We start from the raw sequence: 18,468 nt of genomic DNA on the forward strand, positions 1-18,468 counted from the left end.
TTGTATACTGGACATTTTCAGTATTATATTGTAGGACTTCATTAAAATCCTCTTAAGAATGTTGATTTGTTTTATTTAGCAGACGTTCATCTTGGTTAGGTTCAGGATGCAAGTTCTGTCTTGCCATTTTGTGGTGGTTCCGATGTCAGTTCAATTTTATAAGCATTTGTTTTGCTGTTTTAGATGTGCCCCGCACATGTGCCAGTCAGGAATTAGTGGTTTATATAAATTTTAGTTCTCAAAGCCTTTACTGGATTTCTTTGGGTCTGTTTCACACCGGCACAATTCCAGAATGAGCCCAAGACTTAAGTTAGTTCCTACACAGAATTAGGAGATCCTCTTCTCAGCTCTCTGTGGGATTCCCATACTTTTTCTAGATCCCATGCCATCCTTTTTTCTGTTCCTCTGGCCAGAAAGTCAGGTTTCTTTCCATTTGTAGCCTTTAGAGTTGAAGTGGTGAGGGGAAAAAAAAATGGGGATTCCTCACCATACTTTTTGAATTACAGGGGCCCCTTTTCCTAGTTCCTCTGTCTGGAAATTGCTATTCTTTGGGATTTTTTAGGTGCTGGCCACAGTGGTTGCCCTCCAGCCCTAAGCAGGGCCTGGGAGAAATGGCAGAGGAGGAAGAAAAGGAGATTCCTCCTGATGCCCACCTCAGTAGCATGGAGGAGTCCTTTTACTCAGTCTTCTGGGTAGACAAAAGGGGTTTCCTCTAGTGTTTCTTTTTCTAGCACCGGCTCCACGGTTTCATTCTGCACTCTCTGGAACCAAACAAAACCTAGAGATAATAGAGGAACACAAAACACTAAGAAATTTACCTCAGCACCCACACACAGCTCCCCTTCCCCCCCATCACTGGTTACTGTTCTACTTGTTTTCCATCGGCTTCTTTCACTTTTCACAGTCTTCAGGTAGTTGCTTTTTTGTATTTAGTCTGGTGTTTTTAGTTGTAATTGGTGGGAGAGAAGAGAGGCTGTAAGTTGGCTTACTTCATCTTGGCTCACTGTAACTCCTATATACTATTTTTAAGAGTATTTTTTATCCACTTTATTCCAAGAATTTGGAAAGGATACATAAATTTTTGTATTAAAGACCATGCAAGTAAGTTTTTGTGGCCTAAATTTAGTTCTTTAGTAGTTTTTGAGGGAGAGTTGATTATAATTTTTCTGTTACTAACAATTTTAAACTATAAGTTAGATTCTAAAGTAAATGGCTTCCTTTTAATAACAGTTTTCAAAACTGTAATATTAACCTTAGACACCTGTCATAGTTGAGAAATAGGATGTTTTGCTTAGTAATATAAAAGGTTAATTATTTATGTGAAAATACTTTAGCCCATAGGAAAGAATAGTTACGAAGCATTAACTGTATTTGTCATAACAATTTTGTTAGCACTTTTATATATCAAATTCTGGCTTTCTTTTTTTTAAACTAGAGAATCCTATCCCACCACACCTGCCCCACCAAAAGTTTAGTGTATAGGTTTGATCTTACTAGACAGATGTTTGTATACTTCAGATTTATAATTAAAAAAAAAAACAGGCATCATTTTCCCTGGTAATATACTTTTTAAGATTTTATTTATTTGAGAGAGAGAGTGCACAAGTGGGGGTGGAGGGGGAGGGAGAAGCAGACTCCCTGCTGAGCCCAGTGTGTGGCTGGATCTCAGGCCTGAGATCATGACCTGAGCTGAAGGCAAACACTTAACTGACTAAGCCACCCAGGTGCCCAACTTTTTTTAAAGGGGTTCTGGATTTGAGATCCTGAGAAAGATACACAGTTTTGCGTACCCTTTACCAAGTAATATTACTTTCATTGTATACTTAACTATACTCTGCAAACTGTTAATTAGAATATTGCCGGTCTGCAAAAGCACACTCAGTTGCATGAGGACAGAGATGTCTGCCTCTTCTATGGGATCCATAGTGCCTGGCACTAATGAGTATATTTGGAATGAGTGATGAATTGTTGGATTATAGATAATTTGCATTTTCTGTCATCTTTGTGCTTTTTTTTATAGTTTCCAATTTTTCTGTAGTAAAATATTTTATAACCACAGAAAAAAATTTTAAGGATATAAGGATATTTTAAAAAGGGAAAACAATTATTAATTTTGCTCACTGATTTTTAGATGTTAACGTTTCAAATTATATGTGCTTTGGTGTTTGCAGTTACATATGGTTTATTTCAAAGATGCATTTGAAACTTTGTTTTGAAGGGTTTTTTTTTTTTTTTTTAAAGATTTTATTTATTTGACAGAGAGAGAGCACAAGTAGGCAGAGTGGCAGGCAGAGGGAGAGGGAGAAGCAGGCTCTTCGCTGAGCAGGGAGCTGGACGTGGGGCTCGATCACAGGACCCCAGGATCATGACCTGAGCCGAAGGCAGCCGCCTAACTGACTGAACCACCCAGGCGCCCCTGTTTTGAAGTTTTTATACTCTCACATTATTTAGTGTAAAATCAGGAGCTGTGCCTTTGTTAAAAGTTTGATCTGGGAGTCCTGGCAGAATATCTGTAACATACCTTTTTGGCTTTTGCTCTTTAAAACATTCTTTGTGTTCAAGAATACTGCTACTTCAATAGAAGTAACCCAAGCTTATATATTTGGAGTTTTAATTCAAACATTTTTTTTTACAAAGAAATTTACTTTAGTATAAAGTCACTATTGGTCACATTATTCTTTTACAACATGCTTTTTCTTAATGTTGCTTTTAGTGTTGAATCTGCTACCGTTAATTCTGTTACTGTTCTCGTCACATTTTGTTATGTCAAGTGCATCTGATTTTATGTTACAGTATCTAATATTTTATATTGTATCCAACCCAAAAATAATATGGAAGGTCCTCTATATAGGAAAGGAGAACTTGTATATTAGGGAGTGACAAATTTTAGATATAGGGAATGCTTAGGTTTTGACGTGTTGAAGTAAAATTTGTAATAAAGTATATTAGTTTTCAGGTATTACAGTTGGAGATTAATCTCTTTAAAATGACTTTATCAATGAAACAAGTATCTTATTTACTTTTTATTCCTATATGCAAAATACTGAATTTCTATTTCTTTTTAAGTTATTTAGGAAATAGAAATTTAAAAAATTTTAATTTTGACTTTGAATTATAAAAATAATTTTCAAAAAATATTTGCAAAAATTAAAAAATCTATACAGTCAAGGTAAAATGAAGAAAAATCATTTACATCTTTTTCTACTGTATTAGTTTTCTGTTGCTTTGAAACACATTGCCACAAACTTAGCCTATGGCTTAAAGCACCACGGATTTATTTTATAAATTCCATGGGTCACAACCCAAGCACTAGTTGGCTACCTTTACAGATTGACTCACCAGGCTGAAATCAAGGTGTCAGCCGGGCTCTGTGCTCTCCTTTGAGACATGGATTTCTCTTCTAAGCTCATTTAGGTTGTTGGTTGAATACAGTTCCTTGCTGTTATAGGGCTGAGGTCCCTGTTTAGTTTGCTGGCTGTTGGCCGGGGCCTTCTCTCAGTTCCTACCAGCCACCTTCAGGTCTTAGTAGTCGTGTGGCCCCCTTACATGGCAGTGAGCGAGAGCTAGCTCTTTGGTGTCTCTTTTAATAAGGACACTAATCCAGTTGAGTCAGAACTGCATTCTTACAATCTTGTTTAACTTTAAATACCTCCATGAGGTCTCTATTTCCAAACATAGTCACATTAGGGATTGGAGATTCAGACTCTGAATTTTGGAGGGAGAGATAGTGTGGAGGACCATTGTGGCAAGCAGAGTTAGAACAAGATTGTATTAAAATATAATATATTTTTCAAAGTAACCTATGCGTGTAATTTTTTTTTTAAGTACAAAAGAGATTTTATTGGAAGCTCTTCCTTCTCACACCATGCTGGATCCCCCAAAGAGGAAAATGTTTAAATTCTTAACACTTTAGTTCTTTTGATGATTAATTTCATATATCTAAGCAGTATTTCTGTAACACTGTTTTTTGAATGGTCAGTTTTAGATATTTATTGACTTTTTGCAAGAATTGATGAGGCATTAGTTCACTTGTGCTGCCCTTGCTCTTTGAGTCGGGGGACTCTGGAATTAGGACAAATTATTTTCCTTTGGCTGTATCTTCTGTGTTTACTGTGGCTTGTGGTTTCCTCTTTGTGGTCATCAGTTACTAATCCTCTTAATCATATTTCTGTTTTTTTGGAAATTTGTGACATCTTGTCGGCTGATTTACTCCTTTCCCTATTCTGCTTTTATTTTGAGTTCTTTTTACCTTTTTAAAATTTTATTCCTTATTGTTCTCCCAATAGGAGGAAGAGAAAAAAAAATCTGTAGTCAGCATGCTATCATGAATTGAAAGCATCAAGATTGTGTTTGTTCCAGGATCGTTTGTGATTTCTGATTTTGGAGATTTTAGGGATCCTAACTTGTTCGTTCGTTCGTTCTCTCTTTCTCTCCTTCCTTTCTCCCTCCCCTCTCCTGCTTCCTTCCTTCCTTCCTTCCTTCTCTCTTTCTCTTTCTTTCCTCCTCCCCCCCTTCTTCCTTCCTTCTCTTTTCTTTCTTTCTTTCTCTTTCTTTCTTTCTTTCTTTCTTTCTTTCTTTTTCTTTCTTTCCTTCCTTCCTTTCTTTATGATTTTATTCTTTATTAGAGAGAGAGCGCACACAGAAGCAGAGAGAGTGGCAGAGGGAGAGGGAGAAGCAGGCCCCCCCCAAGCAGGGAGCCAGATGTGGAGCTCGATCCCAGGACCCTGAGATCATGACCTGAGCTGAAGGCAGCCGCTTAACCGACTGAGGCCCTCAGCCGCCCCCTAACTAGTACTTTCAAGGCAGTAGAGGACCATTGTTAGGAAAGGTGGATTGGGTTGATGACTCAGTTATTTTAGGTTCACATAGTGGGTTAATTCCATTGATCATAGAACCACAAACTTAAAGGCATAACATTAACCTGTAAATGAGCAAGATTTTACCAAAATTTGATTGTTTTCTGGGGTATGTCAGATAATGAGTTCTTTATTGGGCTTTTCCAAGTAAAAATAGAATTCATGTAATACCTATGCTCAAATTGGGAAAGGCATTAACATTTTTAAAGTGAGTTTGCTTAAAATAACAGCATGAAGCACAACGTTTTGTTGAGTTTTGGGTAATGAGTCACAGTGTGTGGAAGAGGGCAGATGAGGGAGGTCATGAATATACTTTCCAGGGACGTGAGATTGCAGTGTTTATCCAAAAGCAAAAAAGAAGCATACATTTTTAGGACTGAGAAATATTGCCCAAACGCAAGGTTGGCTGGCTTTTGTAATAAGTAAGTTCTGTTGGAACATACCCTCCCCATTCATGTGTGAATTGATCCTTAGTCCTTGGCTGCTTTCTTGATACAGGGGTAGAGCTAAGTAGTGTGATAGAGACGATGTAGCCTCTAGAGCCTAACGTATACTTGCTGTGCTGACTGACCCTTGGCCCATTCAATAGCTGACAAGTGACAACTCAAAATCTTTATTCAAAGTAAGTTTTTTGTTGGAGTAGCCAGCAGCAACTAAGATATCTCCGTTTAGGTTAAAAAAAAAATTCCTCAAACCTTGATTAAAGTCACTAGAAAATAATTTGATTAGAAGTTGTTTTCAGATCTAAAACGAATCCATTTGATGTGGTGCCTGCAAGTTCCTGAGAGGAGTTGAAACATAAAGTAGTTAGACTGAAATCCAGGCTATTGTTCAGTGCCTTTGTTTTAAGTTGGTAAGTCTTGAGTTATAGCCATAGGAAGGGGCAGGTCAAGACTGGGACTTCATTTCAGTCCCTCAGGTCAGAGGGACATGGAGAGTTTGTATAAATCAAAGGTTGTCACATGAGATTAGATAACATTAGAATAAAGCATTTGAGGGGAAGAAGCTTAGATTTGGGAAGCAGAGTTCAGACACAGCAGGTTATCAGTAGACCTAGAAAAGTTAAAATAGTCTTAACTGAGGGAATAATTTGATGGAACAAACTAACGGGAATCAGCAGCCATTTAGATTTTAGAAAACAAGGAAGGAGGGAGCCAGGCCCAAGAAATAGATTGGTGGGATTAAAACCTATATATGAAGGGCTCCAGGGTGGCTCAGTCGGGTAAGCACCGACTCTTGATTTCAGCTCAGGTCATGATCTCAGGGTCATGGGATCAAGCCCCCTGTCGACTCAGCGGGGAGTCTGCTTGAGCTTCTCTCTCCCTCTGCCCCTCCCTGCACTCGTTCACCTGCTCTCTCAAATGATCTTTAAAAAAAAAAAAAAAAAAAAGCCTATACATGAGAAAACTGGGTATCTAGATAGCCCAAACTTAGAGTGCATGCAGCCCTGATCTTCTGACCCAAGCATAGAGGTGGGAATCATTAGGGAAATGGATAAAAGGTCCCAGAATAGACTTTCATTCTTCTCCAACATTTTCCAGTATAAAACCAGATCAAATTTTGAGAATACAGGGAGAATTACATTCCCAGTTTTTGGTGAGGAGTTGATATATCTAATTAGAATGAGGGTTGGAATGAAGCTTGGCACTTCCTAATGGCAATGTTACAGCAGAATTAAGTTATCAGCTGGGTAAGACAGGTTTATTACTGTGTATCAGGCATTCTGTCATATCCTGTAGATCTAAAGATTAAATATTCTCTCGATATAAATTCGATTACTTACAGAAGTTTTTAAAAAGCTTTGAATGGTCTGGCAGCATATTTAGCACTATTTTCTTTTTCTAAAATACTGAATGTTACAGTGATGTCCTACAGGTCTCAAGAAATGGTCTTTGAGGGAGGTCCTAGAGAACTGAGTTTGATGTTGAGGATTGACAACAGGAGAATGTATAGAACATTTGGAGCTAGAAATTGAATAGAAGGGGAATTGAATTAAATTTGGAGCTAGAAATTGAATAGAAGGGGAAAAAAAAGAGAAGGGGCGCCTAGGTTAAGTCTGACTCTGATTTCGGCTGGAGTCATGATTTCAGGGTTTTGAGGGGTGTGGGGCCTGCTTGGGATTCTCCCTCTCCCCCCCCCACCCAAAAGAAAGAAAGAGAGAGAGAGAGAGGGAAAGAAAATAGAAGGAAAAGTGGAGGATGACAGGCTGTCTCTGCAGTCATGTGCTCAGTTCACATTAGTTCATTAACTCCACCTACTTCAAAAAGAACTTTGAAACAGCTTATCAAAATTAGACACTGGTGAAAATTTATTTTATATTTGGATACAATAAAACTAATGGCTAAATAGAGCAGAGAAGTAGATGTCAACAGATATTTGAGATTTAATGTTCAGACAGATAAACTTGAGCAAGCTCACTTAGAAGCCAAGGCACAAGATGGGAGAAACCTGTTAAACCATCTTTTTTTTTTTTGATTAAAAAAGTAAGCACATGGAAACTAGCTGAATCATTCTCCTGTTTCTGCATTCAAGGAGAATATACTTTGGGTATTCTTACATAAGGGATTTTTTTTGGTTAAAGATAATTATTTCTTTAACAGATGGGTAAAACACAACGTTCTAGAGCAAGTCTTTCATCAGTCTTTGTAAGCTAAAGACTTAATATTAAATTTTAGTTAAGGCATTCACTGAGGAGTTATCTGTGCCTATTTTCTGATAATCAGATTTAATAAAGAAATGAGATTTTAGAGAATCTAGAGTAATGATTAGTTGGAAGCCTATGTATTAAGTGAGCCTTGGAAAAGTACTTAATTACTCGGTATTTCTCTGAGTACTATCTTAAATTTCTGCAGTATGTGCATTTAAAAAGGCAGGGGATCTCAGGTGAAAGCTGACTTCTCAGACTGTTGAAAATGTTTTATAAATCTAAATTATATTTCCCCTACCTCATCCCCTACCCTCCATCACACACACACACACACAGCAAACAAAGCTGTGATCGGCTAGAGTATGAGCTAATGCTTGATCGAAACTCCAGGGCTTTACTACACAAAATGAAAGTATATGTAGTCAACTGTGGGGGAAGAGCTGATGCATCTTCATTGCCCTAATAATATAAATTACTAAAGAATGGACTTTCAAGTGTTTGATGGATCCTTTAATATTATTCATTTAAATGGAGAATGCCTACAGAGTAGGATTTTAATTTTAATAATGGCTAACCCTGTTGAGCATCTTTAGTATGTTCTAAAAGCTTTATTTTTATGTGATGTTTCTGTGAAATGAGTTTGTTTTGTGAATGAGAAACCTAAGCTTCAGAGGTTTAGCAGCTTGTGATAAGGTGACATAGTTGGAATTCATATCCATGTTTTTCTGTGCAAAGCTTGTGCAATGCTGTGTCTTATATTTGTTCATTTTAATTTATTCTTAACAAATATCTATTTTCTCCCAGACACTGAAGATACAGTTTGGAGAAAAGGAAAAAATCTAAACAAAAAAGACATGGTGTCTATCCTTAGAGCTTATTCTTTTGTAGGAGAGGGCAGGAGTGGATCTCAGATGGGCAGTCGCCAGGGCCTACTGAGAAATTCTGGGAAGCTGACCTTTACTTTATATGTACAGCTTGTTGTGAGCACTGTAGAATGTGTTAATGTAATTTTGCACCTGGTGAATCGACTGCCATTCAGGTAGGAATTGAAGCCACAAGTATATTAAAATTCCCTGTTAGTTTAGCAGAGGTAGCTTCTTAAATGGTCTGATGGGATCTTGACCTAATGGTTGGCAGTATCAACAGGTGGGCACTTCTCTGGGAACTTAAAGGGACAGGCATCTGTACTTCTCCCACAAGTGATTTCAGCTTGAACAGCTCTTACAGCATTAACATCTTAACTGTATTAAAGGAACTTATATAACTTTGACCTTTGGTGTTGCTGTCACTCTTTATGACAGTCCTTTTAAATAATCAAGTATTAAGTGATCAGAGAGGTAAATGTCAAAGTACTATGATGAGTGCTTCAGAGGTGAATGACAGTACAGTGAGAGTATAAAAGGGGAGGCATTGATCTGGCTGGAAAGGTAGGGAAGGCTTTCCTCATTAGGTGTTGCTCAAACTAAGATGAGTACACATTAACTAGCGAGGAGACCCTGGTGAAGAGTATTCGAAATAGAGGGAACAAGCTCATTTTCAATGCTGTGTGGCAGGAAGCTGAAACAGGATCATTGTGCCTGGAGCACAGGGCTCAGGAGGGGAGCGTGGAGTGAGATGAGACCGGAAAGGTGGACAGGAGTTCCGACTATGTGTTTATCCAAAGCATGGGAAGTCACTGACCTTTTTAAGGGGGTATTTAGTCACCTGATCAGATTAGTTTTTGAAAAGATAGACATGCACATCCATTTAGAGGTGTCCTCTGGGTAAGAGATGAGAGTTTTTGGGGCTGTGGTTTGGGTGGTCGTTGGAGGAAGAAGAGGAGAAAAATGGGAACACTGGGTAGAAATCAGTAGAATTCGTTGATAGATAGGTTATAAGGGGTGCTGGAGCAAAAGCTGTAGAGGACTCCCTAAATTGCTAGTTGACTAACCAACACATTCTGTTTTAGTTACTTTTAAAGTCTTCTTTTGTTTTTGCAATGTTGTAAAATGGCCAAGGCTTCGTTTCCAGACTTTGAAGTTAGTATCTTACAGCATTATAGTTAAAATCTTGTCATCACTGAGTACACTGCAAGTTTTAATCAATATTCATTTAACCTTAGTTATCTGTTCATTGCTTGATTCTCCCCCCTTTAACGGTTTCTCTTTAAGCAGTTTTATTATCCTTTGCTTATATGAGAAATTTCAAAACAAAATTATTTTTTGGTGGAGATTACTGCTAAACCTTAAATCCCTTGATTTCTAAAAAGTTTTGAGATATAGTTCATATACCATAAAATTAACCAATTTGAAGTATATAATTCAGCGGCATTTAGTATGGTTGTACAACATTACCACAATCGATTTTAGAATATTTTTATCACCCCCAAAAAGAAATGTTGTACTCATTAGTAGTTATTCATCATTTCTTTCCAATTCCCCCAATTGTAGGCAGTCACAAATAGATTTGCCTTTTCTGAACATATCATATAAATGGAATCTTAAAATATCTGGTCTTTTTAATATGGCTTTTTAAACTGAGCATAATGTTTTCAAGGTTCATCCATTTTGTAGCATATATCAGTACTTCATTTCTTTTTTATGGCTAATATTTTGAATGGATATAACATTTTGTTTATCCATTCATTTGATGGACATTTGGGTGGTTTCCACTTTTTAAATGACTTTTATGAATAATGTTGCAGTGACCATTTGTGTACAGGTTTTAATGTGAATATATATTTTCATCTCTTTTGGCTATATACCTGGGTCATATTACATATTACTGTGTTTCACTTTTTGAGGAACTGCCAAGCCGTTTTCCAAAGCTGCTGTACCATTTTATATTCCCACTAGCAATGTATAAGGGTTTCAGTTTCTCCACATCCTTGTTCACACTTGTTATTAACTGTCTTTTTTATTATAAACAAGTAAGTGTGAAATTGTAACTTATTGCGGTTTTGATTTACATTTCCCTGACAGCTAATGATGTTGGACTTGATTTTTAAAAGAAAGCAGCACTTTGATTTTATTGGGAATATAAAAATGGAAATGTTTGGTAATTTCATGTAATTGCTTAGGGACCATTAGTTTTGCTGTATTTAAAATTTGTTTTTCCTTTTATCAGTTGTATTCCCTGAATGACTACAAACCACCCATTTCTAAAGCGAAAATGACCCAAATTACTAAGGCAGCCATCAAAGCTATTAAGGTGAGTAATAAATTTTACACTTGTGTTTTCAGAAGAAAATACTATACTAATATTTTAGAGGAAGGATAATTATTACAGATTATACAGTTGACCATTGAACATCACAGATTTGATCTGCACAGGTCCACTTACACGTGAATTTTTTTTTATAAATTCAGTGCATTACTGTGAATATATTTTCTCTTCCTTACGATTTTCTTAATAACATATTTTCTCCAGCTTACTTTATTGTAAGAATACAGCATATAATACATATAACATAGAAAATATGTGTTAATTAACTGTTATCAGTAAGGTTTCCACTCAACAGGAGTTAATTTGGGGGGTTGTCAGAAGTTACATGTGGATTTTCGACTGTTCAGGGAATTGGTTGTTTTAGGGTCAAATGTGTATTTTCTTCCTCTTTACAGAGTTAATACATGTTAGTGAAAATTTATCATCACCTGTGAACTCTCCCACCTAGAGATAAACATTTAACACTTTGATAAATATAAGCTTTGAAGCTATCATTTTTCTTTACTTAGGCAAGATTTTAGATAGAGCCACATTGTGGTGAATGTGTTTATTTGTCACACTGACTTTACAGAATCTTGGTAAGAGGTCTCTAAATAAAAATTAATGTTTTTTTCCTTATTGATTCTATTATAGATTTGAAAATGAGCCATTATGAAAAATAATTGAACCTCATTGTGTATAGGATGTTTTAGCTGTGGGAAGAGGCCGCAGGCCTTTAGCCATTGCTCTGATGCAGAGGTTTTGAACTGATCTGTGTTGACTCATTGATACTTCTGAAAATCTCAGAGAAAGGTTGGACTTTTCTGTAGAGAAATATACATATGCACAAAGTTTTGCGTAAAATTTCTTGACTTTAAGGAGCTTTTGAAGTTCAACCATGGATACCTCTTCCTTGTCTGCAAAGCTAAAGCTCCCTGCTTTAGTAGGGCTGTTAAAATCAAGAATGAATGAGGACATATATTTAATTAAGTAGGTTTTAATCTGTGGATATTTGGTGATATGTTTCCCTACTGTAAATAACATCAGCCATAACCGGAAGCACCATTTATTTATTTATTTATTTATTTATTTATTTATTTATTTGAAAAGATTTTATTTATTTATTTGACAGAGAGAGTGAGAGAGCGAGAGCAGGAACACAAGCAGGGGGAGTGGGAGAAGGAGAAGCAGGCTTCCCGCGGAGCAGGGAGCCCAACATGGGGCTCGATCCCAGGACTCTGGGATCATGACCTCAGCCGAAGGCAGACGCTTAACGACTGAGCTACCCAGGCGCCTCAGCACCAATTATTTAAATAAATTGTCTTTGAATAATAGCATTATCTATTAGATTTAACAAATTCCTATTTACAGAGAGAATTGCCACTAGGAAAAAATTCAGATAGTTGATTTTTCAGTGTTCTGGGGGCCAAAGCTTAGTTTTCAGACATGCAGTTAATTTCTTATACCATTGTAGTTAAAATCCCTGTATTTATATGTGGAAAATCAAAGAGGTGATAAGTGATAAGGAGAGTGACCAGTAAGCATTTAAGCAAGAGAATTCTTCAAAGAAGTGAATTTTCGGGGCGCCTGGGTGGCTCAGTCGTTAAGCGTCTGCCTTCGGCTCAGGTCATGATCCCAGTGTCCTGGGATCGAGCCCCGCATCGGACTCCCTGCTCAGCAGGAAGCCTGCTTCTCCCTCTCCCACTCCCCCTGCTTGTGTTCCCTCTCTCGCTGTGTTTCTCTCTGTCAAAAAAAAAAAAAAAAAATCTTTAAAAAAAGTGAATTTTCAGGATGTCTGATAGGCTTAGTATAGAATGTTTAGTCTCTTGTACTTTCTTTATCCTATTTTACATTGTGATCTGATTTTTATGATCATGATTTTGAGAGTGTGCAAACCATGGATATTACCATTTTTAGTCTATGAAAATAATTGATGCATTTTATATAACTTGAGAATACTTCTTAAAAAATTTTTTTTCATTAAAGTATAGTTGATACACCGTGTTCTAGATTTAGGTGTACAACACTAGTGATTCAGCATCTCTATTCGTTATGCTATGCTCACCACAAGGGTAGCTATCATCTGTCACCATACATTGCTATGCAATATCATTGATTATATTCCCTATGTCGTACCTTTTGTTCCCATGACCTATTCATTTCATAACTGGAAGCCTGTATCTCCTCCCCTTCACCTATTTTGCCCATCTCTCCACCCCCCCTTCCCTCTGAGCAGAATATTTTTTAATTAAAATATTGTGTAAGGTATTGGCAGCAACATTACTCCTCTATTTTTCAGATGTGGGAAGGGTCTAAGAGAAAATAAGTAATTTGCAATAGTCAGAATAAATACAGCTAGATTTGAATCCAAGTTTCTCTCAATCAGGAACCTAAACATAATGATATACTATACTATTTTGATTTATTGTTACTGCTTTAAATTTTTTAATTTTGAAAATTCAAACATGTTACAAAATATTATAATGAGCAACACATAGTTTTCCCTTAGCTTTTCCAGTTAACACTTTGCTACATTTGGTTTATTTTTACACACACAAACACATTTTTTGGCTGAATCATTTGAGAGTTAGTTTCAGATTTCATTCATAATAGCACTTAATCCCTAAATACTTGAATTTGAATCTCCTAAGAACAAGAAATATCCTAAGTAACTATATTGTGCACTGATCACATGCAAGAAATTGCAGGATCCAGTAAGAATCATATATTACATTTATTTGTCCTGTCACCCAGCCTTACCCAGCCTTTATTTGTTTGTCATGCCATTGATATTTTTGAAGAGTTCATACCAGTTGTTTTGCAGTACAATATTATTTTAAACTGCATTTAGTACATACGTAAATTGAGATTTAGCTGCCTTTTTAGATCAGATTTAAATGATACTGTGTTTTATATTGAGGTAAGTCATTGATTTTTTTATCTATCAGTGTTTAGAGACATTATTTTAGTGGGTGCTTGTTAACATTGCACACTGTCAGCAAAATCTCACAAAATACCTATTGGGGAAGAAGACCTGTGTGAACTGATAAACTTTGAATTAAAGTTTAGTAAGCAGTTTTACTCAGAATTACATGTAGTAAAGTAGCTAGAAGCAAAAAGCATTGTCAAGATGTTTTCCAGAAGAATTAATATTTAATAAAAATCACTCAGTGTGTAATTAATATTTTGTATGTTGCTTTTAAATGTTTAAATAGTGCTTACTTTTAAGTGGTTGTTTTGGCTTTTTTATTTAAATGACTTACACTGTTGAGTAAACTGTTCCTTTATAGTATGAAAATTTTAGCCAAGCTTAAACTTGTACATTTTGCTTTGATGACTGTGAGTAATGAGGTTTCCTTTCATTTTGATTTTTGATTTTCATGATGCAGTTCAAAGGAATGTTCATATGTCTCTTCAGTCTGAGGGGATATCCCTTAAAAGTATAATTCTTGAGATCAAAAGTATAAATAGAAGCACAATTCAGGTTCTTTAGACAAATATGCTAATTATGCAGTTGCCATTGGGGTATTTATTAAGCATAAATTTTAGATATCTTTCGCTTAATCTGTAATTTTTTAATCTATAATTTCTTATTTATTCCTTTTTAGGTTTATTCATAGTGTTGTTTCTAAAACTTATATCTGTTTTCTTATAATTGATAACAGCCCATTATTCATTTTTAATGTGTATGTTCACTTCTGCTGATTTGTTTTGGCTGATCCATGAGAACCTTATACATCTCTATATCTTATTATATATGCTTGTTCCATTTTCCAGGAGAAGCAAGAGATAATGAAGTCGAAAACAACTCCCTTGCATATGTTTATTAATGCTATTTGTTGAGTTATTTGATATTTCTAGTATTACCCTAATTTAATGATACTGTAGGAAATCTTTTCCTTCCCTGAAAGTAAGACTATACATCTGCCAGTGTGCTTATTGCAAGTACTTTGCTGTCAACATAACAATTTGTGAAAGTATGGTTTTATGAGGACTGTGATCAAATTCTTTTCTAATTCGTAACAAACTTTGGATATACAGTTGGCCCTTGAACATCATGGGGGCTGGGGTGCTGATCCCCCATGCAGTCAGGAATCTATGTATAACTTTCGACTCCCCCAAAACTTAACTACTGATAGCCTGCTGTTGTCCAGAAACCTTACCGATAACAAACAGTTGATCAACATCTAGTTTGTATGGTATATGTATTATATACTGCATTCTTAAAATTGAGTGAGTCAGAGAAAATAATGTTATAAAGAAACTCATAAGGAAGAGAAAATACATTTATAGTACTGTACTGTGTTTATTGAAAAAATCAGCATGTAAGTGGACCCACACAATTCAAACCTATGTTCAAGGGTCAGTTGTACTGACCATATATGCACTTTAAGAATCCTTTACTAATTAGGTATCATAATAATTGCTTATGAAGGTGGGTGACATGTTTGTCTCAAAATTCATGATTAAAATTCATTGTTTTGATAGACCTTTGAAACTATGTTAAACCTGTGTTTAACAGGAAAATTCAAATCTAACTGAATAGATTTTAAAACCACACTTCATGTTTTTTTCTTTTAGTTCTATAAACATGTGGTACAGAGTGTTGAGAAATTCATTCAGAAAGTAAGTATATAATTTTCAATATATACACTAAATGTACTATAATTATAGATGAATGCCTTGTGCTCTCTTCTTTTAAATCAAATACTCAAGTTTAAATTGTTTTGATGGACTGTTCAAAAGTGATTCCATTTATTTTCTAATTAAGAAATAAGGGTGCCTGAGTCGCTCAGTCGGTTAAGGGTCCAACTCGATCTTAGTTCAGGTCTTGATCTCAGGGTTGTAAGTTCAAGCCCCCTGCACTGGGCTCCACCAGCATGGAGCCTACTTTAAAAAAAAAAATTACTGAAATTTAAAAAAATTAAATGATAGTGCTTTTTGGATAATTTTAAAAACAATAACTTTCATTTAGGTAGATGTTCTTTTAATTTGCAGTGCCATAGTGAGCATTTGTCCCTTGAAAAAAATGGTGTACATATGATTGATTTTAAATAAAATTATAAATATGTTAATTCTCACTTGTCATTTCAAGCAGAATGCCTAGAGAGCAGCTCTTCTTTTAGATAAGGTGTGGATAAGACATTACCTACCACCTACTTCGCTGTTGCTGATTCATTTTGTCTCATCCATTAAGACATTATACATCTCAACCTCTTATTTTATAGACCTGAAATTCCATTTTCTAGGGTAAGCAGAGGGTGATGAAGTTGAAAACAGCTGTCTTATACACATTTAGTAATGCTTTTTATAAGCAGAGTCCAAGGTGACCAAATTATAGTTTTTTGCCCTCTTGGTGATCAGTGTCCTATTCATGCCACGGTTTTTGGCAGGAGTACATAGGGCTTAAAACTTATGAAATGATACTATATTTGTACTTTACTGTAATTGAATTTAGGTTTTGTACTCTGCCCATGTTCATGTGCCTAGATATAACCAGTACCAGTTTGAGAATCAGTGGTATATGGCATTAAGGATTCAGGAAGGTCGCAGTGTTTCTTAAAAATAGTTGACTAGGAGAGGGGTATGTGAACCAGAGTGAGGTGACTGTGTTGTGTAGGTAACCTTGACTACATCAGTTAACCTTTATGCGATTCAGCTTTTTTATAAAGTCTTGGTTTCTTAGAGTATTAGTAAAACATATTTTGAGATGAACAACTAGCGAATTGAGGCTGAGATGCAAAGTAAAGTAAGTATGCTCTGTGTTTTAGGTAAATCACAGTATAAAATAGAAATGTTGGTGATTGGAAAATTTCATTGTTCTAAAGGTTTTAAAAGTTGTTTTAAAAAGTTTAGAATGTCTAAAGCAGTGCATCTTAAAAACTTTTTTGTGCATAGGAGTTACCTAGGGATCTTGTTAAAATTCAGATTCTGAATTCACTAAGTGTGGCAAGGGGCTGAGAGTCTGCATTTCTACCTGTTCCTAGATGATACTTTTGCTGTTAGTTCAGAAGCCACAATTTGAATAGTAAGGGTTTAAAGGATAAACATGAATTTATGGGTAAATGTTTTTTGACTGATTTGATTTAGAGCAGGGGTACTTTTAAGATATTTCAGAATCTTAGACCTTAAGTGAGCAAAATTATCTCCACTGTGAGATAATTGTAGAATCCGTCTGGAAAAGCAAGTCAATATTGGGGGGGAGGGGGATGTTGAAGTAAAGAAAAGGGTAGAATTTAATCTCTATTTACAGGACATTGCAAGTTATAACATTCCACATAGAAATAAGAAACCTGTTGAGAGGAGAAACCTCATACAGTATGTACAGTTTGGAACTGTTCAAATATAGTTTCATTATACAAAGTGCTCCAATAGCCACATTTTAAGAAGAATTCCTAGTAGAGAAACAGTAGGACAAACTTATACCAAACATAGTACAAACAGCTTTATGTCCTGCACTCTAAAAGTTAGAAGTCCCAGGAATGCCATCCTCCATTTAGAATGTATAACCTTCAGAGGTAATTTCTGGCACAATATTTTGATCTTTCTCTTAAGAGAAGTACTTCTCAGTCAGGTTTAGTGAAGCTTTGTATACAATTTCTTTTTCATGGTTTTATAGAGCTTCAGTTATTTCCAGCCCTCCACATTCTTCAGTCATTATACTGAGTTTCTAAGTTTTACCTAGTTTCTCCACAGCCTGAAAGACATATGCAGTGCTATCTTTCATAGTTAAGAGGTTCATCAACAATTCTATGTCATAGTGAATGAGGTAAACAGTCTGTTCAACTCTTCCGTCACTTGTACAGTTGGTCACAGCCCAGACAGCTTACTTTTGTATCTTAAAGTCTGCCTTAGAAGGATACCTGGCTGTTTCAGTCAGTAGAGCATGAGACTTTTGATTTTAAAGTCTGACTTAGAACACCAAAGAGGAATGACATTGCCAGTCAGTGTCTGGGCAGAAATTTAAATGCTTTACCTCTACCCTGTTTAAAGCAGAAATTTGGCAGTGGGTTAGTGTAATGGTAAATTGAGTTGTGTGTGTACATTTTAAGCTATTTTGTGATAATTGTAGATCGGTCATTTAATCAATAGATAATAATGATATTTCCATTAGATTATAGTAAAGAGAGATCCCATATACTCTTCACCCAGTTTCCCCCAATGGTAATGTCTTGATAACGTAAGTATTACAACCAGGACGTTCATACAGTCCACCAAATTTAGATTTTACCAGTTTTACATGCACTCATTTGTGTGTATGTATATTTAGTTCTAGGCAATTTAATCATATGTATTGATTCATAAAACCACCACCATAGTCAAGATACAGAATAGTTCCATCACCCCGGGGAGCCATCATGTTCCTTCCCCTTTTTATACTCTTTTTTTTATACTTTTTATACCCCTACTCTCCTCCTCCCCCCATTCCTGACTCCTGGGGGGCATTAGTCTGTTCTCTAATTTTGCCATTTCAGGAATGTTACGTAAATGTAGCCTTTTGAAATTGGCTTGTTTTGCTCAGTATCATTTTATTTAGATCCATGCAAATTGTGCATGTGTCTAATGGCTCCTTCATTTTTGAGTAACATTCCATGGTATGGATGTACCACAGTTTGTCCAACTGTTCACCCATTGAAGGTCATCTGAATCATTTCCATTTGGGGGGGCTATTAATAAAGCTGCTAGGAACATTTGTGGATTTTTGTGTGAATATAAGTTTTCATTTCTCTGGGAAAGTAAGTGCATGTTTTGTTTTATAAGAAACTGCTACTCTTTTCTAGA

The 18,468-nt window shown here is 35.9% G+C and overlaps 1 protein-coding gene across 8 annotated transcripts in view; it reads left to right on the top strand.

The window, feature by feature from the left end:
• SCAF8 (SR-related CTD associated factor 8) overlaps positions 1 to 18,468 on the top strand; it is a 184,640-nt gene that overhangs the window by 21,751 nt on the left and 144,421 nt on the right. For all 8 annotated transcript variants that reach the window (XR_004676625.1, XM_034991076.1, XM_034991077.1 and 5 more), the window contains 2 exons: positions 10,609 to 10,692; positions 15,268 to 15,312. Coding sequence is in view for 7 of the 8 variants with exons in the window: in XM_034991076.1 (XP_034846967.1) it covers positions 10,609 to 10,692; positions 15,268 to 15,312 (129 nt within the window). In the remaining variant the exon portion in view is untranslated. The remainder of the gene's footprint in view (positions 1 to 10,608; positions 10,693 to 15,267; positions 15,313 to 18,468) is intronic.

This window comes from Mirounga leonina, unplaced genomic scaffold, assembly GCF_011800145.1.
Source record: "Mirounga leonina isolate KUSES-001 unplaced genomic scaffold, KU_Mleo_1.0 Mir_53, whole genome shotgun sequence".
Lineage (NCBI taxonomy): Eukaryota > Metazoa > Chordata > Mammalia > Carnivora > Phocidae > Mirounga > Mirounga leonina.